Here is a 23,470-nt window from a genome sequence, read left to right as displayed (position 1 = left end):
ACACGTCGCTGTCACTGCATTGAATGTACATAAACACCACAAACACGAGAAAAGAAATTACATATTTATTTTCAAATCAATACAACGTGTTTGTCTTTTCTTAAACTTTACAATTATCCAGAGGCCCGCTGCACTCCTCAAAACTAGACTGATCCTTTCTGTCTAGAACAGCTGGTAACTGAAGCCTGCTGAACCTGAATTATAATATTAAAAAAATGCAAATCACACACAGACGGTATGTTGTGGACCAAGGGGCCGGGGCCAAGCCGCGGCCCCAGGAGGGCGGAGCAGGCTTCCATCCCCGGGGCCGCTCAGCTGGCCCGATCCCAAAACAGCTGAGCGGCCCCCGGCATGGAAGCCTGCACCGCCCGTCTGCGGCGGCTTGGCCCCGCCTCCCTTGGCCCCGCCCCCCTTGGGCCACCACACGGTAGTTTTCATTTGTGACGGCGCAGTCGTTTTTGTACCTTCAGATCTCATGTGACATTCACACTTGATGATTTTAAATGATTTTAGAAAGTCCAAAACCTTTTTACGGAGGCAGTACGAATCAGACGAGTCGGTAAATGTGCCGCCCGTTCCCTCGGGGTCCACAGTAAAATAAAAAAAAAACAAAACAAAAACACAGTCTAGATTCTACCGGGGGCCGTTCAAAAGCGCGGCAGTGTAACAGCGCGAGTCTTTGTGCGGTGATGGGAGGCAGAGCCGTTTGGACTCCCCCCTAGGGGCAGGGAGTGAGCGCCGCCATGAGGAGCTCCATCTTGTAGACGAAGTTGCGTCCCTCCACCCGGCTCCAGAGGACCTCCTTGTAGGGCCCTCGCAGGTGGCTCCACTTGGGGTCCTGGACCACGTCGCTCTTTGGCTGCTCTTTGTTCTGGCTGCGGGGAAACTGGACCAGAACCTTGCAGCCGCTTTCCGGGCCGTTACGAACTGGACACACACGCACACGCACACGCACACAAATATTGTTTTGATATCAGCATTTTATTGTGGTATTTGTTCACTTACTTTGTTCGCTACTCCTCATCCCCGGCGGCACAATGGCGGAATGAGCTCTCCCTAGCGGCAGAACAGCCGCACCGCTCCCCATCTTCCGTCGCAGACTAAATACCCATCTCTTCACCTGGACCCTGCTGCACTAAGCTGTCTACCCCATGAGCATATTTTCCCTTTGCTGTCTAATCTACTTTCATTACAAAAACAAAGAAACTCTCGAAACTCTACTATTGCTGCTTGTTTCTAGAGAATGTTAACTGTGAGATACAGTCTGTTTGATACTGTGGCAAATGTACTTATTGTACAAGTCATAACCCTTTGGACAAAAGCGTCTGACCAATGACATAATGTAATGAAATATTGTTTTGATATGAAAACACTTTTTAAATGTATAAAAAAAAAAACATAATGCAAAAGTTAAAACTTAATGAACTACCTCGAATTGACTTTTGATAAAGACATTTTTTCTAAATAGGACCAGCCTTTAAGATGATCTACCAAACAGTCAAGCGAATACAAAGTGACACCACAGCGGAAACTTAATTATTCAGCCGCTATCTTACCGGAGATGGCGTACTCCCCGTTGGAGGAGGCCACGGTGATGGCGGAGGCGTTCCCGATGCTCTCCACGGGGCCCAGGCCCACGTGGTTACTGAAGCTCAGGACGTGCCAGCCCATCACCTTCGCCAGCTGCTGCACCGCATGGACCTGGTGCTGCGACATCTGCAGTGACACGTTGCGCACAGAGGGGGCGCCATCATGTCAACAACGCTCATGGAACTCAACATAAAAAATGAAATAAAATTACAAAACACCACAAGTGTTTAATTTTATTTTTTAAGCTATTCCATGCTTCATGATTATTTTTTTGCCAGTTTTATTTTATCATTTACTACACAATTATTCATTTTGACGAAGGCGACGTGCTCAAGGTTATCTACAGCACCTGTGATATCAGGAAGTCCTGCAGCTCCTGCTCCTGGTGCGACAGGGAGACCACGCGCCCATCTCTGTGCACCACTCTGATCTGCTCAACACCGATGTTCAGCTGCAGCTGGATGGACCTGCGCGCGCGCACACACACACACACACACACACACACACACACACACACACACACACACACACACACACACACACACACACACACACACACACACACACACACACACACACACACACACACACACACACACACCTCAGTATATGCATTATAACACATTCAAATAACAGAAATAATAAGAACAGACATTTGAAAACAAGACAAAATAATGTTTTTTTTGTCTTCCATGATATGTTTTTCTCATGAAACTATCCAATCAATCGCCTTCTGGTTGTTTTGATAAACGCTGTGGTTGTACCGCACTAAAGCCACCAACACAAAGAATTACACTCTGTGGTCAACAACGGTTTCTCAATGCAGCGCTAGATGTGTGAAATGCACACCGTTGAAAATAAACATTCAAGTCAGTGTCAAAGATGACGCCGACTTAAGATAACACTTTTACAGAGAGATAACGACAAAAAAAAAAAAATAGATGGGTGCCATGTCGTCCTTCCCCTCCTGCTACTTTCCACTTACTTGCAGATTTGCTCGTAGCCCTGAGACGTGATGAGCACCTTGACGCTGGACTCGTACACGTCGTTGATGTTGGACCAGTGCGCCTGAATCTGAGGGTCTTCGATGTGGCTCGCCAGACTGTCGATGGTCCGTGCCGTCCTGGCATTCAGCACAGACACACACAGACAGACAGACAGACAGACAGACAGACAGACAGACAGACAGACAGACAGACAGACAGACAGACAGACACACACACCCCTTAGAGTTCTGTATCTAAAGGATAAAGAACTGAATGGCGCAAAAACAGCGCATCATCATTCAGACAAAAGATTTTGTCCAACATGACAATTTGGCCAAAACACTTATGTGATTGCAGTGCATTTTTACCTCTTTTTTTAACATCATATTTATTTTAGATTACACAAAAAAAAAAAAAAAAAAAAAAGTAAAAGGCTTTCTTCTTTCCATACGTACATCCGAATGTGACATTATTTTGATGGAATTACAGAAACCCCATGCATTAGTTTGACACACGGTTTATTAAGGTTTTAAAATACTAGCACATATAAAGGAAATCTCAACAGGACTTCTAGCGCCTATTGCTGTTAAATAACACTAAACCAACCACATATACATAGTAATGTGATAAACCAGCATCTGCTTAATATGCGTTCTTGTCAACCAAAATGCTTTAGTGAAAGCATGAAGTGGAGCTGAGGAGGCATGTGCACCTGCTGCGCAGGAAGATGTGTTTGGCCTGCTTGATGATCTTATCCAGCAGGCCCTCGCTCTGCTGCAGGCTGGAGATCTCTGCCTTGTCGTAGGCCAGAGGCCCGGCCAGGCGGAGGCGCTTGTGACCAAAGGGGGCGCTAGCGGGGTGGGGCATCACCACGGAGCTCAGCTGCTGCTTGTGGAACTGACGGAAGGAAAAAGGAGAAAGAGAGTTACATGATTTCCACACTTTTGTTTCGTTAGTCAAGTTTTCGGATTGATTTTAAAAGCCTGGCTCATCTTACATACCATTTTCCAAGTACCAAGGGACTAAAATTTGAACTTTGGCTGAAATCAGTTATTAGTCAGAAATATAAGAGAGTGAATTTCCCGTCTCACCTCCCTCATCAGCTGGTGCAGGTTGTGCTCCAGGACGTAGAGATGGTCGTCCGGTTTGGGTCGCTCCGGAGACACCTTCTGGCTCCTCTTCTCGGCGGTGGAGAGGCACAGGGAGATGGACAGCTGCAAGCCTACCAGGAGAGGAGCCAAAGCCACACGGTTCAGCGTGTTGGCACTGGTCCCAAGTACAATGAAGGCGGAACTTGCATCTAGAGCAGCTTTTGTTGACTCGGTGAGACATGTGTTTTGGTTTGACTTGAAGTTGGAGGCGTCACTGCCGAGGACGAATGTTGTGGTTTGAACTCGTGGGGTAACATGCAGGGCCGGTTTAAAATAAACTTCTCGAGCTCACGCACAGACCTGGGAAGGGCTGGGAGATGATCTGGTTCTTGACCACGATGTGGGGGATCTGGGACTTGATCTGGACCGCCTCCCTGGACAGCTGGGCGAAGATCTCCTTACACAGCAGCACGTTCTGAGCAGCCTCCAGCTTGACGTGCCACAGCTGCGTTCCTGGAGGGAGACGGGTAGCTGCCGTAAGACACCGTCCACACCAGGAAGCGGCGGTGCCAGACTGCTTTGCGTGTCTTTTTGTGAAGTGGACGGCACTGGTGCTAAAACTATATAGTTGATTTGTAAGCTAGCTAGCTGGTCAACTAGAAACAGTAAAACAGATTAAGGATTGGCGTTTTTTTTTTTAATAGTTAATGACTCAATAACAGGGTTATGATGAAGTCTCATTGCCGAACCTACCTGCTTTGGTTTTGGGCTGTCTCCTGAAGAGGTTGACCGTCCCTAGATCGCCGATATCTGGGGCTTGTTTCTGAATTGACACCTGAGGAGACATCATTTCAAGTTCACATCCTGAAAATAACACAAGATCGCGTTTACATCGCATCTCTAATAAACTTTGCTTTGTGCCTTCAACCATGTTCACATGTCATAACTAATTTCATAAATTCATCATCCACTAACTGCGTCTCACCTTAATGTAAGCAGAGCCCTCCAAGTCGCTGGGGATCTGGACGTCCAGCGGGCAATAATCCTCTGGAATCTTCTTGTCCAGATCGATGTCTGTGTTCTTGATCACCTCAAATGTGCCCTGGTGAGGAAACAATGAACCTGCATAGACAACGGATCCAAAACACGTTAAATGATGCAATCGTTCATTTGACAGCCACTTTTGTCACAGTACTTGAGTTGTCATCTATGTTCTATATTACGTTTTCACCTGTAATAGTATTTTATTGAGACTTAACAGTTTGTAATACCTGCTTTAATATCTAACAAAGCATTGCACTTGTCTGTTTTCATTTTTGATAACGTTTACAGAGTAAAAATCCAATTTGCCATTAATCTGTGTGGACGAAACAAATTGTGTTATCAATTTTAGTGTTTCTCAAGATTGCACAGCTCAGATCACTAAACATCCCAAAATACTTGTAGTGCTTTAAAGTATCATTCAAACAACAACACATTGTATTTTAACTGCTATTGTGGCTTGGCCATCGACTCATAAAGCCGTCACCGTACCTTGTTTTGTTGTACGATTAACATTTTATCACAATAACTATTATTAATTATAGCTGCAGGCAGCAATACACAGAATCCAGTTTAGTCGCGTTGGGTGCCTTTTACAGTTTCCCGGGTTCTCTGAAACGCAGCACGATTTTCCAAGTTGACTTGAACACAGCATGGGCTTCCCCCGGTCCGTCGTCTCCTGGTTGCTCGTCTTGTTTCTTCAGTACTTTTTTTTCCTTTATATTGTGACTGACTTTGATGACTGGATTTTATGACAATGGCTTCTTTATTGTCTTAGATTTTAACCGAATAGATTTCTTGTCTATATTGTAATGCAGATAAAATGTATGTAACTTTGACATTCATTTTCAATGAGAATTAATATGGGATCAAGATAAAGATCACAAACACTTTCTGCCTTTTAATTACAGTTTGTTAAGTGTGTTTCCTCATTTTTCCACATAAAACAACAATAAGGAGCTGCCATATAATTACAATAGGGTTCCAGCCCTGCGGGTTCGACCTCTAATTAAAATTACTCATCCCCAGGGGGTGGGGTTCAGGATATGACATCAAGCACACAGCATCCCTCTTACCTGCGCTCCTGTAGCTGAGATCTCCGAGAATCTTATCTCCTACTTTCCGTAGTTTCCACTGTGAGCGAAGTCTGAGCAGCTCCGAGTTAAAGTCCCTCTGCCTCCGGTTCTCCTGGTTCTCTGCGACCGACTTGCTGAGCTTATCTGCCCCTTTCAGCAGCAGCTGAGCTGCCGTGGCCAAGGACTTCTTCTTACTGATCAGCTGAAACACCTGAGGGGTCTAGAGAGAGACGAGCATATTTGGTACAATGTTGGTTTAAAAGGAACCATTTTTAAGTGTGTGCATCTAAAAAATATTCTGCTACTCATGTGTTTTATTTGTTAGTTTCAGGTCCACTCAGAAAACATATGGAAGCTCTAGAAATAAATAAGGACTTTGTAATTAGGAATTGCTCATCGATATCCTCATTTTGGAAAACAAATATGCCATGATGAAAGCTATTTTATATGTATGGGAGTGGAATTGACAAACCCTCTAAAATACACAGGAATAATGTCAGACTATCGTCAGCTCTCCAATCACCCACTGAGAGGTGACAATGCATAAATAGGTCCAAACATTCATACACACACCAAACAATTACATTTTGAATAAAAGATGCTCAGGTTTATGTACACAATTTTCATGGTGGATTGTTCAGGTTCAACAGATTATTTGTCATATATATACGGTCATACATACAGTATATGCAGATTGTAATGTGTAGAACAGGTAATAATGGGAATGTGCAATTTGTGATGTAACTGTGACCTGTTATGTGGCTTGTTATTCTGTCTCTGTACAATGTCACACCAAATATGATCCAATGAAAAATATTTTCCCCACAGGGACAACTAAGTAGGCAACTAACAATTTGCTCTATTGCATGTCACCATATAGAAATTTGTGTTACCTTGCCAGCTGTCGGATCCTGAGATACTGGGTCCAGAGCCATGTACTTCTTCTCTTTCACAACACTGAGCACATCATAGAGCACACACATCTCTGTGAGGGAGCTACGCAGGTTGTTACGCACCGAGTCCCAAGGCCAGAGCGACGGCTGGAACTTTACTGTGCCTGTTAAAGGACAAGAAAAGTGTCATGAACATAAAATAGTCAATTACCAAAATCTTTAGTTATGCAGAGGGTTGACTGCGCATTAAAGATGTGTAAACAGAATTTAGTTTTGGCCTTAAAAGTTCTTCGCTGAGGAACAACTTTCAGAGTTCCTTCTGGATAATAATGCTTTTCCAGCTTTAAACAGCCTGTTCTGCAGCAGGGTGGAGAGGATCTGCCTCTGAATTGATCCTCTCTCTGCCACTTCATCCTGAAACACCACCCACCTTCTTCTTCTTCTGGCTCCTGCTTGCCCCACTCCCGGTCCCTGGGCTCGCCGTCCTCCTCAGAGTCAGAGCCCTGGCCGAAGTCGATCCTCTGCGCTAGCTTAGCGAGGTTCTGGGACATGGACAGAGGGGGGACGTACGTCTCCGTCCCATCGAGAGCAACTTCCTGAACCTGCTTTTCACAGGAGGACTCGATGCTGACCCGCACCGCTGGACCGCCCGACATGGTTATAGTCCTGGGATAAGGATGGGAGACAATCAGACTCCACGTCTGCCTGGCCCGGACACATACTGTGCATCTCAATAACGATCAGATGAACGTGTGGTTTGTTTGTCATTCACGCCTGTGTTTAACGCAAGAAATATCATGATTTCAGTAAGGTGTTGCTATCATTTCCGCTATACACCAAACTAACATGCTGGACTGGCCAAATATTATGGTAACTAGTAACAGGGCTTTTATTTTGGCGTGACCATAAATAAATACTGTATTGCCAAAACATATCACGCAGGTAGAAAGAAAATGATAATAATAGTGAAATACAACAATATTATAAACCGGCTACATCAGTGACAGGCAAGGAAATTCAAGTTTATTATTTATTTATTTGATTATTTCAATAACAGTGTGTTGTACACAAAACATAAAAAGTATTAAGACAAAGTGCAAAGAGACATTATAAAAAGGGCATAGAATCCACTAAGTAAATAAATATATATATAGAATACATAGAATGCATAGTACACAGAGATAGATAGTAGATAGTTACAAGGCATAATTAAAATAGATATATCATATATATATCAAATAGTTGTATCAAATAACACATACACAGAATAACATTATGAAGTACACTGTAGTACTACAAACACACCATGTCAGACTAGCAAGCAGCGTTAGCAACATGCTAACTAGCGCCACATAGTTCACATCTCACAACAATAGCGATCCGCTCGCGGGGGAGTGATCCACTGTATCCGTGCAGCTCACCTTCCCTGGCGCGGCGTCGCGGCGTCAAACGCGCAAAGCCTCCGGCGGGGACGATCGGGTGCCCGGCGGCGCGAAGCGATTCATTCGCCGCGGCGGATCGCACGCTCACGCACACACGGGGCGGACAACGGCGGCGGCGGCGGCGGAGGATTTTGTGATCAGGCGAACGACGCGGACTCCTGCTTCCTGCCCCCGGAGTTTGGGTCCTGCTCGGCAGCCCGTGCGAGGCAGTTCCGGAGACCCCGCGCCGCCTGCACCTCCATCGTCTCGGGTGAGTTTGTTACAATGTACGATCCGTGTCTTAACGCGAATAAGAGTCAACAAGCCGCGGTGCGCGGGGTCGCTGCCGACGGCCCCCGCACCGGACCGCTGCGTCCGCGCCGCTGGCGCCGCGGCGCCCGGAAAAACACGCTCCTTTTCCAGCGAATTCCCAAGCAGAAGCCCCCACCCCCCTCCTCCCCTGGTCCCAGAGTATTCCAACACCAACTGATGTTTTGCTCGCGACGGGGAGAGCTCGGCTGCCGGGGCGGCGCGGCGGCGCCGGCGCGGCGGGGCCCGCGACGCCCCGCCGGCGCGGCCGGGCTGCGGGGATCCGTGTGGATCGGAACGCCGAGTGTTTTGAATGTCACAGGTACCCCCAGCTCAGCCCTGGTAGCTGGCTAGCTTAGCAGGCTACACAACCAAGCTAGCGAAATTCCGACCAGATGCAACGAATTTCAATAACCGGAGGGGTAAGATGATCTGCGGCGGGGTAATGGATCCACTAATTGTAGGTGGAACAGTCACCAAGTCCCCGAAAAACTGCCGTTTAAGTGCACAAATGTGCACGCAGGGTTGTGTGAAAACAGCAGCTAGCATGTAGCACCGTCTGCAGGGCTCCATTCATATCCTGCTGCTGCTGCTGCTTCGTAGCGGCGGCTCCTTCCCCGCTCGTCACACACACACACACACACACAGAACCCGGGCCAACCGCGGTGTTTGTGTCCTCCGCAGCAGCGCAGACGCGTTTACCGAGCCCCGGTGGCGCGTCGTGCTGTGTTCTGCACGATCCCGGGCGAAAGGGGTTGTTGTCGGGTCAGGTCAGGCTCGGCTGGAAACCGCGCGTTTTCAGATCGCTGCCCCCGCGTCCCCTCGGCTGCTGCCCGGCGCCTCGGACCGAGCCGACCGATTTGGTTTTGGAAACGCGGAGCGGTTGCGGAGGGGGTTTTGGCGATTTGCAAGAGTGGGTTTCGCTATCGGCGATTTGAGAAAGTGCAGCATTTCACTGCGTGATTAAATTATACAAACACAGGAGGGTGGGAGTCCTTCAACGTTGCATGCTGCCCCCAGTATTCATTAAAAACAACACTGCACTGACCCGATTAAAGCACCGGCCAATGCTGTGATTTCGGATGTTGAAGGTGTTAACAACTGTGGATGATGGGATGTCCTAAGTTCGGTGGAGTGGATTCGTTCTATCTGTGATCTCTTGCAGACGGGTTTGAAAGTTATTTGATCATTTGCAGGGACACAGCGGCAGTGTAGATGTCTCCCATCACTGGGGTCAGAGGTCATTATGGTTGATCAGCTGGATGGCAGAGTGCAACTTTCTTTTCTGGTTCAAACCCCGATTCATCAATGTGGGTACCCATTGTATTCTTTATAGTGGAAACGATGCTCAAGGACATGTGCAAGAGTGTTTTTTTGTTTTGTTTTGGTTTTTTTTTTTATGCAAGGGTCTTGCATTGTACCATACTGCCTACTTAACACAGCACACACTTGGGTTGTTGTGTATGGGTGTCTCGGCGAAATAAATGTGTTCATCAGCCTTTAGGGCAACTTTGGATAACATGACACACTTGAACTTCATGTTAGAAATGATAATGTTGACCCAACACTTAAATCACATCTCGGAGCCCTGCGGCCAAAAATGTGGTGAAGTTGATGGAAGTTACAGCTAGCAGACCGATGCTAGGAGTTCTCTTACTACTCTTTATTTGTTTTGTCCCGGCACTGAACTGTTCGTCACTCCGTCGGGTCGAGACTGTTGCTCCCCGCTGGTGAACTTGGTTTCCCACCTCAGAACAACGGAGCCACTCCCAAGCTGCCATTGTGGTCAAAAAGCTAATCTTACCTTGAAGTACCTTGTGTCACTCTCACTGTGATAAATTATAGCACTGCTCTGCCCTTTTTAGTTGTATGCCCACTTTAATGCGTTACTCATTCTTAGGGCAAGGGAGTCATGTAAGGAATTAACTTTTAGTTAACAGGTTTTGTTTTTTTGTTTGCATGAGATCCAAGAATAGCTATAATAAATGTGTCAGTTAAATGCAGTCAAACTTTTTATTCACAACAATTTATAGTCATTTTATGTACAAGGTTACATGTAGGATACATGTAAAACATTTGATGTCATCCAAGATTCAATATCAGACATAGGGGATAAACAGATGTCAATATCAGGTATTGGATTCAATACTGTACTCACTCGTAAAAATGCTCTGCCATCTAAACTCAAGAACACGTTAAATCCACACATTATGCTCTACTTTTGCAAGTCTCTGACAATCTGTTGTCACATCTGATTTTGTGCAAATAAAGCTGTGAATAAATCATTTACTGAAAAAAACAAAGCACAGCACACAGGGTCTTTAAGATCAGGGTTCTAACATTTTTGGTAAAAAAGTAAGGATTTGTACAGCTTATACTCAGTCCGTAGATAATGGTTAAGTATTGTATATGCCAACGAGAGTATTAAGAGTAGTTGTATCTTTTTTTTTTTTTTCTTCAGTATTTATTAAGCCAATTATTTTGTGTGCCTGTGTGAATGTTAGGGATTTTGAGACTGATGTTGAATTCTGGAACGAAAGTTTTTGCTTTTTTCCCTATTTTGCAGTTGTCATGGATGATGAAGACGGCAGGTGCCTGCTAGATGTAATTTGGTAAGTTGTTCTAAAGCCAGTTTCAAGTTGATTTCTCTGTCGTGACAAGAAGTGAAGATCCTGTCTCTAAATGATCCTTCATTCTGTTGCAGTGACCCCGAAGCTCTCAATGACTTTCTTCATGGAAGGGAGACCCTTGTGAGTATAAGAGATGTCACATTCATTTATATAAACTTGACTTTTAATGAATGTGGCACAAATCCTTTGTTCCACAGCCTCCTCCGGTCGGATTTATTTTATTATTTATACTTTATTTATTTGCATTGTTTTGTTTGACTCCTGCTCTTTAATAGCTGTTGATAATAAAGGGCACATCTGGTATTTTTTTGCTTTTCTGAGTGATTTGAATGTTTTTCTTCAGCACTCCCTGTTGCAATACGTCAAGTCCACAGCCACCACAAAACACTCCTCGCTAATAACATTTTTAGGGGGCACTGTGAAATAATCTCAATTTTGCGCTTCTAACTGTTTACATAGTGAATAAACGAGCCGAAATTGCAATGCATTTCTCAATTTGTCTTCCCTAATACTCGGCGCTAATATTCTCCATATGCAGAGGTAAAACAAAGTGATGATTCAAATTATTAATGATAAATAAGGATAGTGGTCCAGGTATATCCTGACTCTCACCAAAGAAAATCGAAGTGGTACAAACGGTAAATATGTTGTGATGTTGGGTTAGATTAGTACTCTGGCACAAAGGCTAAATGGATAAATATATTACAATTTAAGTTTGTTTACTTACCGTGTGAACAGCTAGAGGTGCAACACTCAAGAATCGTACACAGTGCTCCTTTAAACTCTTGTTAAAATGGTGCTTGACACAAAGTGATGCATGATTATCCAAGCTGCCACCCTCACTCGCCATGAAATCAAACCGTTCCTTGACACTTGTTCTTTCTCTTTGCGACTGAGCGACTGCAGCCTTTTGGAGACAAGTCTATTGAGTGAGTCACTGCAGCTATCCATATAAAAATCCTCCACCTCAACTTTCGTTTGAGTGGTCGCTGCAGTTTCGCCCTCCGTTATTGACGCTAGCATGAACCAGTAGTGTTGATTATGAATCTGCTTTGTTTATCACTGTTTGCCATGGTGTTGCTAATGCGTTCAATTACTAACCACACCCCCATTTTCTATTTGGAGAAAGGTAAAAGGGGAAAGCAGTAAGTGAAATTGGCTGGAGGTGGCCTCTTCAGTAGGCCATTCATGGTTCTAACTTGAGCTTGACCCCCACCCCACCCCTCGACTAGGTGGACTCACCAAATGACTATTACTAACGCTTCCCAACATGTGTTCCTGCAGTTCTCTTGCTCCTCTGTCCCTTATCTATCTCCCAGTTCTTTACAATCTTGGGTTCTCCAGTTTGTGTGCTGTCCTCTCTTTGACCTCGTCTGTTTGATGGTTTCTCTGTCCTGTGGTGGCTTTTGCCTGATGCTTTGGGTGCCTCTTGGTTTTCTGTCTGTCCTATCCTGGTTGGGTGTGTCTGTAGTTGGACACTGACGACCTTTTGGATGGTTCGAGTGACCCCTCCAGCTCGTTCTTCTCCACTGCTGGGGTGAGTAACATCCCCCAATTCCCTTCCTTTCGGTTTCTCCATCCGTATGTGTGGCATGCATCTCCCAACCCCTTCCTCCCTTTCCACTAACACACATCTGTATTCTCCAAGCTTTGATCGGCTACGATGTGGCCGCAGAAGTGATAGGGCTGAGTGGGCACGCTTTGTCAACATCTCTGCATCCGGGGCAGATCCACTTGTCTCCATTCCATATGATTTTTTTTATTCAGTTCACCCCCTGATTTTCACTTTTCTTCCTGTTCTCCTAGGGCCATGTTCCAGAGGTCCAGCCCACCGTCCAGCTGTCGGCCACGGAGCCGGCAGGTCTGCCCAGAGTCAGTGTGGACCTTGACTTCTTGGAGGATGATGACATCTTGGGAGGGTCCCCGGGCGGTGAAGGTGGGAGCAACGGCATTGGGACAAATCACGAGCCCTGTGACATCCTGCAGCAGAGCTTGGCTGAAGCCAATATTACAGAGCAAAGCCTGCAGGAGGCAGAGGCTGAGTTGGACCTGGGCTCCTTTGGGATTCCAGGTCTTGCACAAGTGGTTCAGACACTTCCGGATGCTAGCCTGCCTGGGACTGGAGGCGCTGCTGTTGGCATAGGCATAGGAGTTGGAGTTGGGGGAACGACAGCCATCTTTCCCGGATCAGGCCCCAGCTCCACAGCTACCCCTCCCACTGCCACAGCTGACATGCTCGGGTCAGTGTTGGCTCACCAGGGCCTACAGTTGCAATCCCAGGTCATGAACAAGGCTATTAGTGTTCAGCCATTCATGCAGCCTGTGGGCCTTGGAAATGTAACTCTTCAACCCATTTCAAGCCTACAAGCTCTTCCTAATGGGAGTCAGTCTGGACATTTGGGTATTGGACAGATTCAGGTTGTTGGTCAGCCCACAGTCATGACTATCAACCAGTCTGGACAGCCAATCTTGGCCAAAGCCATGGGTGGCTATCAGCTACACCAGCCTGGACCAGAGGTATCAGGCGCAGGGACACAGGCTGGGCTCGGAGGCCCAGTTCTAAGCTCTGGAGGGGGACTCTTGATCCAAGGGGGCAAAGCCACTTTGGGAGCTCCAGCTTTAAATGGACCTGCAGTTTGTGTTAGCAGTACAAGCAGCAGTGGTGGAGGCACCATGACAGCCCCTTCTGGGGTTGTTGGCTTTGGCAGCACAGCCCTGAATACAGGAATCGGACCGCAAACACAAACTCAAATCATGCAGAACGTGATCATCCAGCGCACGCCGACACCCATCCAGCCCAAACCTCCTCAGGGTGGAGTTACCCAGCCCAAACTCTTCAAGCAGCAACATCCGCCGCAGCAGCAACAGCCTCCGTCACAACCTGCGCCCCATTCCCTGCAAAATGATGCAAGCAAGGCTCTGGGGCTGCACCAACTCCCCTCTGCAGCTCAGAATGTGGCCTTCCTAACAGGCAAGCCGGGTTCCAATGTTGTTCTGAGCACACAGGCTGCATCACAAGGAGCCCAGTTCCAACAAGCCGTGTTCAAGCAGCAAGCAACACAGCCTTCTGGCAAGCCTCTCAGTGTGCACTTGCTGAACCAGCAAGGCAGCATCGTCATTCCTTCCCAGACTGTTCTCCAGGGTCAGAACCACCAGTTTCTCCTGCCGCAGCTTCAGGCTGGAGGGCAGATCCTGACTCAGCACCCAGGTGGGCACATCATAACCAGTCAGGGTCCCGGTGGACAGCTCATTGCCAACCAGATCCTTGCTGCTAACCAGAATATTAACCTGGGCCAAGTGCTCACTTCACAAGGTCACCCTGGAGCTGCTCACATCATCTCCGGATCCATCCAGTTGCAGCCTGGCCAGATGGGCCCACCCACAATCTTCCAGATGCCTGTTTCCCTGGCTCAGGGTCCGGCTCAGACCCAGAGCCACCCTGTCACAGCCCATGCCCAGACAGTTATTCAGGGCATGCCCATTCAGAACTCCCTGACCATGCTAAGTCAGGTGGAGGGGCTTAGCCCAGCCGTCAGCCTCCAGCCTGCCCTCCAGCCCCAGGCCGGTGGAGTCCCCAGCAGCACTGCAGCAGCCATGGCCCAGGGCCAGCCTGGTGAGTGTGTCAGCGGGTTGGGAGGCTCTACAGAGCAGGTGGCGCACCCTACCCAGCAGCACATACCGCAGTCCTCCATCCTCACCATGCAGTCAGCTCCAACGGTGTCCACGGCTATTTCGGTCCCCTGCTCCTCTCCGTCCATATCCGTGTCCACTGCTTCGTCCGTGACAGCGATGGGTCTGGTCCCGGCCCAGCACAGCCCAGGCAGAGTGCTTTTTACCAACCAGGGCTCCAGCATGATCCTCAGCCAGGAGTCACTACAAATGTTTCTGCAACAGGTCAGTAGTCCAAGCTTTGCGCAGTTACCCAGAATGTGTACAGTTAATGTTGGCTAAGAAAAAAAGATAACATGCATGGAGTGATAAATTGGTTTTGACTTCTCTGGTTTACTATGTTACTCCCCTCCCTTCCGATCCCTTCCTTCCTTCCCTCCCTCCCTCCCTCCGTCATCCTGACTTGGTAAATGTACTCATGTCAGGAGCAGCAACACCAAACAGAGAATGACTCGACCCCCTCTGTGGGCGTACCAGCGTCTGTTATCGTCAGCAGCAACAGCCTCCCTGGCCTGGCCCCCTCAGTCCATGACAGCCAATTAGCTGACTCCCGGGTGGGTCAGAGTCCAAGTCCCTCCCCTGGCCCTTCCCACACGGCAGCAGTGGTAAAGCAGGTAGAACTGCCCCTTTATGTTAAGCCCCACCCACTTGTTGCTGCTGCCGCCACTGTGTTAGGGTGTCGCTCATTCCAGCAATATCATCCTATCTTCTTTACTCTTGTCTTTCCTCTCTTCTGCTTCAGTGGTTTTCATAAGTTGCCATTGCTTGTCATCCAATGCTCTGCAACATCTTCTCACTCTGCGCTTTCTGTGCATTTCCATCCTTGCTAAATTACCTCCTAATGCATGATTTTTCTTCTCATTAATTTGCGTATTGTGCATTGTTCACTCAGGTACCATTTTAAGCTTTTTGCAGCTCTACCTAATTCTGTGTTTTCAAATTCATTAGAGTTGTTATTGGTTTGTTTTATTTTTAACCCTTAACCCAAGGTTGACTTGAATGGTTTTACTGGTCATGGCATGTTTTTTTTTTTTTTTTTGTTTTTTCTCTTCAATTTAAAGCTATGCATTTTCTAACAGGACATAATGTAACATGCTTGTGGTGTAATCACTCTAAAAGAGCCGCCCCACAGTATTCCCTGTCCACTTCTCTAATCATTTACAGTAAACTCATCAATGCAAGCTTGCATTAAGAGAACAATGACTGGCATTTTCATCTTCCATTAGTCTTTTAATCCACACTCCTCAACCCTTCACTGTGCTGTGTAAGATTCTCCTACCACACTTGTTGCTTTCACCAGACCCTTTATGACTGCTAGTTTGATCAATGTAATGTCCAACAAACCAAATTAGCCACTCCCCCTCCCACCCCCACTGCCACTTTCCCTGAGGTCCTCAGATCTTCTTTACATTAAAGACCTGCAAATCTGAACTTCTCGCTTGTGTCAACTGTGTTCTTTTTTTTGGCTTATCAAAGTTATCATTGCTTATTCTTTATATTTAATCTCTCTCAGATACAGGAGATACTTTTTCAAATTGTTTTTGTTTACACTTCATTTACATAGCTGTAAATAGTGTCAACAACTTTGTATGCTTATGTAACAACCTTTTCCCTTTTGTGCATGCAACTGTTGATTTAGTCTGAGTGTGATTGCTTTAAGTCCATTATACCCCCTGTGTTAAAATGTGGCTTGCATTTTTGTTTACAATACGTTTTTCTCCCGTTTTAAACTTGTTCACTTGTGTTGCCAAAGGATGAGTATATTGTGATTCCGCTGCTTCAGGTGCCCAACAGTGGACATCAGCAGACTTTGAAGATCCAGAGCTTGTCCCCGTCACCGGCTTTAACCAGCCACCCGACAGCGCCCCACCCGGCAGACAGCCCGCAGCCCTCCCAGTCTCCTCTGACCCTCAGCCAGCACATCCAGTCACCGCACCACCAACAGCAGTCTCGCCCTCCCTCCCAACCTCAGCCGCAGTCTCAAACGCCCTCCCGCTCCTGTACACCTTCCTCACACCCTCCACTCTTCATTGTCCATAATCAAGTCCCCGGATCCCCACAGCCAGCCCTACAGGGCCAGCCACAGCAGCCCCAGCCGGCTCAAGTTCAAGTTCAACTCCAGGCTCAGGCACGGCCGCCCTCCCAGCCCGCCCCCTTCCAGCCAGACATGCCTCCTGTTTCACATTCCCCCAAGCCCCCTGCCGCTGCATCCACACAGCACCAGTTTGCGCCCGCTGTCAGCAGCCCAATCGGCACAGTACTAAAGGGTCCGCTTCCCCTGCTGGGGCTGACAGCAGAGCAGCAGCACCATTTCCAGTTAGTTGGGGCTCAAATTCAGACTCTGTCTGCCATCGGTCTGCCCTCCCCTCAACAGAAACAGCTGTTAGATAAGCTGCATCAGGTTAGTCCTGTCATTTCTGTTCATTTCTAACGTATTTCTACCACGTCAGTCATGAAGGTTTTATTGGGCTGTGAAGGGAGTTTGGTTTGCACCCAGCAGGGGTTTACAGCCAAAATGTTTTGTGATTATTATGGCCCAAAATGCTTGAATTTGCAATTTCTTTTCTCAAAAATTACAGAGATAAAGTTTATATCCTTTTGTATTTTTTTCCATTGAAATTGTGTCTCATGTTTTAATTAAGTCTGCAAAGAAAATGTGATGAAAGTCACTTTCGATAGTTTTCCATGACAATATTGTGTTCAGTACTGTTGACACGCTTTATGCAGAAAAGTACAATGATTGGCTAAATTTGCATTGTATTTATTTGACATTTATGCAGCAATATTGTGGGTATTGGATAAAATAATGGATTGGTTGAATTTGCATCTGTTCTCCAATTCCTGGAGGGACTGGTAGATAGAGAAAGAAATTGTTCAAGGCACCTTAGCTGGTGTAATATCTGGCAGATAAACAAAAAGCCTCTGTGTCACAAAGATCAGGTTTGTAAGAGTTTGTTTAATGGCTAATCAGAGTAGTAGTCAAAATAAGTATTTAAAGCCATCTTACTAGTCCAAAAACATGAATAACAGTTCCTCTTATAATAACTGACACAAACCTAAAGTTGATAACTGTGTAATAAAATAACCATTCTTCAAGGAGAAACGCAGTGTTCATAAACAATCAAAAACCTGGCTCTGTGTGGCAAATATCTGATGGCCTGATTGTCTTGTTCTCCTCTCAGGTCCAGCAGAACATAGTTTTGCAGGCCAAGCAGTCTGCTCAGTCTCTTCTTCAGCCTCAAGTTCTGGCCACCAGTCACTTCAGCTCCCAGCAAGACGTGCCTGTTGAAAAAGTGGTGATATCGTCAGCCAGTGCTATTGCGCCTGTTCAGCTCAACCCTATGCTGCAGCAGAAATCAGTGCTGGTCAAGACTCCTGTCACAGGTTGGGTCCAGAACACACCTTTTATAAATACATTAGAACTTTCAGCCCCCTCTGTTCCTAATCATGACCTTTATCTTCTTGTTCCAGCATCAAGTGACTTACAGGTTTTCTCAGGAGCTCAAGGACCAGTCGGACCCATGGTCACTCCGGCTAGCCTTACCCAGCCTGCACAGGTGGGTCCCAGCATAGTTGGATAGTTGAACTTAACTTATTGGTAGTAATTCTTGCAGTGCATTTGAGTGTTTCTCCTCTATAACATGGTTTTGTATGCAAAGAGGCCTTACTTCCTTCATCGTATGCTTGTTCACAAAGGTCCAGCCAAAGCCAGGAGTCATCAGCTCAGCTGGGGGAATGGCTCTGGGGACAACAGGAGTAAAGATCCAGGTGCTGGGGGCCGGCCTGAACCAAATGCCTGCACCACAACCTCTACCCCCAATACAAGCACAGGTAAAGAAAAATGATGTAATTCGACAACTTCTTTGTCTCCTCACTATTGTACAGTGTTTTAAAAATGTTTTTGTTTTGGTGTCTGAGTCAACAATGCTTGTTCTTTGCTCACATCACAGACTGCAACAATGAAGATGCCTTTCAGTGCAGAGCCCAGTAAAGAAGCCAGGTGGGTGTGTGGGTGTGTGTGTGTGTGTGTGTGTGTGTGTGTGTGTGTGTGTGTGTGTGTGTGTGTGTGTGTGTGTGTGTGTGTGTGTGTGTGTGTGTGTGTGTGTGTGTGTGTGGTGTTTAACAACTTCCTCCTCTATTTGAAATATGTGTAAATGATGCATCTTGTGACACACCCCTCTTTGTAGGATGCTAGAGCAGCTGAGGAAACAACAAGGCTCAGTGCTACACCCAAACTACGGCGCTCCCTTCAACTCCTTTGGGGACACCCTGCAAAGACTGCTGCCTTACCACCTGTACCAGGGCACTACCAACTCTGCCCGAGACTACCAGAGAGGTATCCAGCCCCCTTCTCGTCCAGGCAAAACCACACTACCGCTGAGCATCGGAATTTGATATTTAATATTTTAAAATTACATATGTTAATTGAATGGACTGGACGTCAAATTTCCTTCTAAGTAAAAGGTGTTCAATTTAAAGCTAGGCAGAAGTCATTCATTTTTCAAGCCGTGTATGATATTTAATTATATTTAAGTACTTATGGTAAATAAGAAAGGGAATTGTATCAAATATCTGAGTGTGTTTACGAACAAGTATCAAATTCAAGGTGTTGGTACCTGACATGTTTAAACCAGAACCCGTCATTGACTGTTGATCTGCGTCCTCCACACTGTAGATGAAGTACAGTCCCTGGTACACAATACACAGTAGTCTCCCTGCTGTGTGGGGTAAAGATTGGCGGGGTGAGCTTCAGCCATTTACTCAATGTTTGATTGACAGAGTACTTTAAAACCTTCCACAGGTGGCTAGTCGTCAGTTTCACTCCGGTAGATATTCTGTATTTTACAAATGAAAAACTGGGATGATTCTATCAACTCATTGAGCTTTCAACTATGTGGAATGTAAAGTGATCTTTGGGGAAAACAAATACCGATCTAGGATATACAAACTGTGCCCCGCAGTCCAGGGAACACCAACATACCAGACAGCGTGTGACGTCCACTGTCCACAGCGCTGCAACTCTCCAGGATGGATTCATTCGGATACAAAGTTGTATTTTGTGGACATATTAATAAACTCGGGCAACTACATAAAATCTGTAGCTGCCTGTAAGGGGATTTCTATGCTATAGTAAACTGGCCTTCTTTGTAATTCATTTTCCACACTTGATTGTTGGCGCCCTCTTACACTGCGGTGGGGGAAACGCTGTCTAACCTTCAAGAAACGACTTACCTCAAGGCTTTTGTCCCTTTCTGTCCAGTCGATGATGAGTTTGAGAGCGTGTCCTGCCAGTTGCTGAAGAGAACGCAGGCTATGCTGGATAAATATCGCCACCTGCTCTTTGCTGAATCCAAGGTAAGTTTATAAACCATCTTTCTCCCATTAAGCCATTCAGTTGTCTCCCTCCCTCCTGAATTGATCTTGAACTGATGGAGTGTTGGTTTTGAACCCGAGCAGAGAATGGGCCCCTCGGCAGAGATGGTGATGATCGACAGGATGTTCATTCAGGAGGAGAAGCTGGCGCTGAGCCAGGACAGGATATTGGCCAGGGAGCGACCAGGCACGTAACTGCTTATTGAATAATTTTTTAAATGCCCTTTCTCTGAAATGGAAAAATTGCAACTCCTTTTCCATTTCTTGCAGAAGAGTTTGTGGCCAGCGCGCGCATGTTGGAGAGCGCAGGGGTTTCGTCCCTGCAGAACCTCCTCCCCGCTGATCCCAGCACAGTGAGCAGCTCGACAGAAACGCCCTCTGCTCCCCCACCTCTGAACCCTGCCCTGCTGGCCCATCCTCACCCGGCTCCGCACCCTGCTCCTGCAGCAGCCTCCGCCCCTGTTCCCACTCCTGCCCCAGCCCCTGCCCCCCTTCCCACTCCTGCCCCAGCCGCTGCCCCCACACATGCCCCCTTTCCCTCTACCAAGCTGGTGATCAAGCAGGGGGGTGGAGGAGCGTCTGTTTCCTGGTCCAGCAGCTGCGCTCCGCCCATTGCTTCAGGGGGGAGACTGGTGGCGGAACCTGCCGGCCAGAGCTCCTCTTCAAGCCGCGTCCCGCCTCCCTCCTCATCCTTCCCCTCCGCTTCCTCCTCGTCCTTTTCCAGTCGCACGGCAGTGGACGAGGACGACGTCACGCTCCCACAGCGTACAAGCAAGCCCCCCATCAAGACCTACGAGGCACGCCGGCGGATCGGCCTGAAGCTGAAGATCAAGCAGGACCAGACGGGGTTCGGTAAGGTGGTGCACAACACCGCCCTGGACCCCGTGCATATGCCCCAGCCCCATCCTGCAGCCCCGGAGCTGCACCCAAAGGCCTGTGCGGTGGTGTCGCCTCCCCCTCCCACTGTCATCAGAACTCAGCCCCAGCCCTGCCCTGCTCCTTCGTCCTCGTTGCCCACCGTCGCCACCACTCAATCCAACCCACCAACGGCCCCCGCACCCTCAAGCACGGCCCCTCCCCCCCTTTCCACTTCCTGTCAGGCCCGGTCTACTTCCTCCACACAGATGAACGGTACATTGGAGCACCACGAGGTGCCGACGCCCCCTCAGACCACCTGTCGCCTCCCCCTCCGCAAGACCTACAGGGAGAATGTGAGTCCGCGGCTGCGCCCTGGGGTCCCCGGGGGTGGAGACGAGAGTCTGCCCTACCCCAGACCCTCCTTGTCTCCCCAGGCCCCGTCCCCCCCGCTGACAGAGAGGACGGTGATCGCCAGCGTGAGGGTGGAGAAGAGGGGCAGGGAAGACCCGCTGGGTGCTCCGCAGGAGGGTAGACTGGGTGGTGTCCAGGGGCTGGAGCAGGTGGAGCAGGTGTTCAACCGCGGCATGAAAACCTCACACCACCACCTCCCCCAGCCGCCTGCCAAGGGGGAGGATGAGGGGGAGAGAGTGGGGGCGCATACCGCCCAGGACAGCGACATGGGTCATTACAAGCGGGCGAGCGGTACAAACAGACAGCGGGGGGGTGGCGTGTTCAGGATGGACCAGCATGCACCGGGGCCTCCGTCACTGGAGTCCTCCCGCAGCGGGGACACCTCACTCCCCGCCAAACGCTGCAAGTCCGACTCCCCCGACATGGACAATGCCAGCTTCTCCAGCGGCAGCCCCCCAGACGACTCCCTGAACGAGCACCTCCAGTGCGCTATCGACAGCATCCTCAACCTGCAGCAGGGGCCGTCGGCACGCAGCCACCACCTCAAGGGGGGTGGCCGGTCCCACCAGCACCAAAGCCAGCGCCCGGGGGGCTCGGTGCCCCCGTCTCACAGACCCTCAGTCCCTCCGACCTCCTCCTCTTCGTCTTCTTCGTCCTCCCTCACCCAGCGCCCTCAGGTCGGTGGCCGTGGCCACAACGGCAGCCTGGTGCCCCAGACTCAAGGCAGATAACAGCCCCCCGGCCCCGGGCCAGATTTACAAATGGGGGGCCGGAGTGTAACACAGACTGTGGAGGAAATGGGGTGGGTGTGGGGGACACTGTGAAAGAAGTCTCACTGTACTTCACCGTAGGGCTGGGCGACATGGAAGAAATTGTCAAGACAATATCTCTCTCTATTTCTCTCTCTCTCTCTCTCGATATAGATATATATCTCTAGTTGCCCTCTGATATTTCAGTCTTTCAGGTCATATCTTCTCGTAATCATAAATTTAGCACCATGACGACAACCCCCCAATGTTAAAGAATGATATTAAAATGTTATCGCCCAGCCCTACGTCACTGTACTCTGCCAAGCGGCATTGGCTTTGTTTGTCCATTTGAATTGTCTCATTATTTCTTTGTGGTTTACAGGCTCACCAGAAAGGTTTTGGAGGGTGGTACCGTCAGACTTCACCCACTTTGTGTGTGTGTGTGTGTGTGTGTGTGTGTGTGTGTGTGTGTGTGTGTGTGTGTGTGTGTGTGTGTGTGTGTGTGTGTGTTTGAATTACGAAACAAAACTGGAATTTGGAAACTGGAATTGTTTTCTATTTTTCTTTTTCTATCATTACACTTTAAATCTCAAGTTTCTCCACTTTCCATCTCACCTTCCTTCAAACTGTCATCCTGATAAGTGCCTGGCTGCGTCCTGGGGTGCTTCCCCCAAAAACCTTCAAAAGCCCAGCTGCAGTTTGGAAGAAGAGGGGATGAGCTCCATCTTATTTAGCCTCACTTAATGCATATCTACCTTCAGTGGTTCTCACCACACATTCTCTCTCTCTCTCTCTCTCTCTCTCTCTCTCTCTCTCTCTCTCTCTCTCTCTCTCTCTCTGCTGGACAGCAGAAGCAAATGGCCATACCACCAATCAGCCATAACATTAAAACAACCTGCCTAATATTGTGTAGCTCCACCTCGTGCCACCAAAACAGCTGTGGCCCGTGGAGGCGTGGACTCCACCAGACCTCTGAAGGTGTCCTGTGGTATCTGGCACCAAGACGTTAGCAGCAGATCCCTTAAGTCCTGGAAGTTGCGAGGTGGGCCTTTTTTTGGCCAAGTCAACACCTTGAACTCTGTCATGTTCCTCAAACCATTCCTAAACATTTTTGCGGTGTGGCATGGTGCGTTATCCTGCTGGAAGAGGCCACTGCCATCAGGGAATACCGTTGCCATGAAGGGATGTACTTGCTCTGCAACAATGATTAGGAAGGTGGTACGTGTCTAAAGTAATATCCACATGAACGCTGCCTCAAGGTTTTTCAGCGGAACATTGCCCAGAGCATCACATTGCCTCCACCGGCCAAACTTCTTCCCATAGTGCATCCTGGTGCCATCTGTTCCCCCAGAAACCCTTACCCACATGATGTA

General features: G+C 48.0%; 2 protein-coding genes across 2 annotated transcripts; one reads left to right on the top strand and one right to left on the bottom strand.

Moving 5' to 3' along the window:
• Positions 1 to 51: 51 nt before the first annotated feature.
• med17 (mediator complex subunit 17) lies at positions 52 to 8,227 on the bottom strand. Its single transcript, XM_080006812.1, has 13 exons — positions 8,099 to 8,227; positions 7,108 to 7,343; positions 6,678 to 6,841; positions 5,785 to 6,004; positions 4,653 to 4,789; positions 4,421 to 4,502; positions 4,028 to 4,180; positions 3,668 to 3,798; positions 3,289 to 3,473; positions 2,576 to 2,713; positions 1,940 to 2,057; positions 1,557 to 1,716; positions 52 to 927 (listed from the first exon to the last, which is right to left on the bottom strand). The coding sequence occupies exons 2-13, from the start codon at positions 7,331 to 7,333 to the stop codon at positions 719 to 721; spliced, it is 1,923 nt and encodes a 640-aa protein (XP_079862938.1). The 5' UTR covers positions 7,334 to 7,343; positions 8,099 to 8,227; the 3' UTR covers positions 52 to 718.
• Positions 8,228 to 10,973: 2,746 nt separating this feature from the next.
• bicra (BRD4 interacting chromatin remodeling complex associated protein) lies at positions 10,974 to 22,108 on the top strand. The gene is made up of 14 exons (XM_080007327.1): positions 10,974 to 11,019; positions 11,112 to 11,157; positions 12,509 to 12,574; positions 12,844 to 14,931; positions 15,132 to 15,320; positions 16,490 to 17,107; positions 17,889 to 18,090; positions 18,178 to 18,263; positions 18,403 to 18,537; positions 18,657 to 18,706; positions 18,894 to 19,042; positions 19,967 to 20,061; positions 20,161 to 20,266; positions 20,350 to 22,108. Exons 1-14 carry the CDS (start codon positions 10,979 to 10,981, stop codon positions 22,077 to 22,079), a joined length of 5,601 nt encoding a protein of 1,866 aa, XP_079863453.1. The 5' UTR covers positions 10,974 to 10,978; the 3' UTR covers positions 22,080 to 22,108.
• Positions 22,109 to 23,470: the final 1,362 nt, after the last annotated feature.

The sequence above is a fragment of the Zeus faber genome, assembly GCF_960531495.2.
Source record: "Zeus faber genome assembly, chromosome: 9".
NCBI classification, from domain to species: Eukaryota; Metazoa; Chordata; class Actinopteri; order Zeiformes; family Zeidae; genus Zeus; species Zeus faber.
Note: the sequence above shows the minus strand (reverse complement) of the source record. Positions and strands in the feature narration are given on the sequence as shown.

What these genes read in the sequence shown, in the direction of transcription:
- bicra (XM_080007327.1), top strand. Translation starts at nt 10,979, where the DNA reads ATGGATGATGAAGACGGCAGGTGCCTGCTAGATGTAATTTG. An exon ending in TACCCCCAATACAAGCACAG is followed by an intron (nt 18,538 to 18,656) that starts GTAAAGAAAAAT and finishes CTCACATCACAG; the next exon opens with ACTGCAACAATGAAGATGCC. An exon ending in TGCTCTTTGCTGAATCCAAG is followed by an intron (nt 20,062 to 20,160) that starts GTAAGTTTATAA and finishes TTTGAACCCGAG; the next exon opens with CAGAGAATGGGCCCCTCGGC.
- med17 (XM_080006812.1), bottom strand. Translation starts at nt 7,333, where the DNA reads ATGTCGGGCGGTCCAGCGGTGCGGGTCAGCATCGAGTCCTCCTGTGAA. An exon ending in AGGGCTCTGCTTACATTAAG is followed by an intron (nt 4,503 to 4,652) that starts GTGAGACGCAGT and finishes ATGTCTCCTCAG; the next exon opens with GTGTCAATTCAGAAACAAGC. An exon ending in CACATCTTCCTGCGCAGCAG is followed by an intron (nt 2,714 to 3,288) that starts GTGCACATGCCT and finishes GCTGAATGCCAG; the next exon opens with GACGGCACGGACCATCGACA.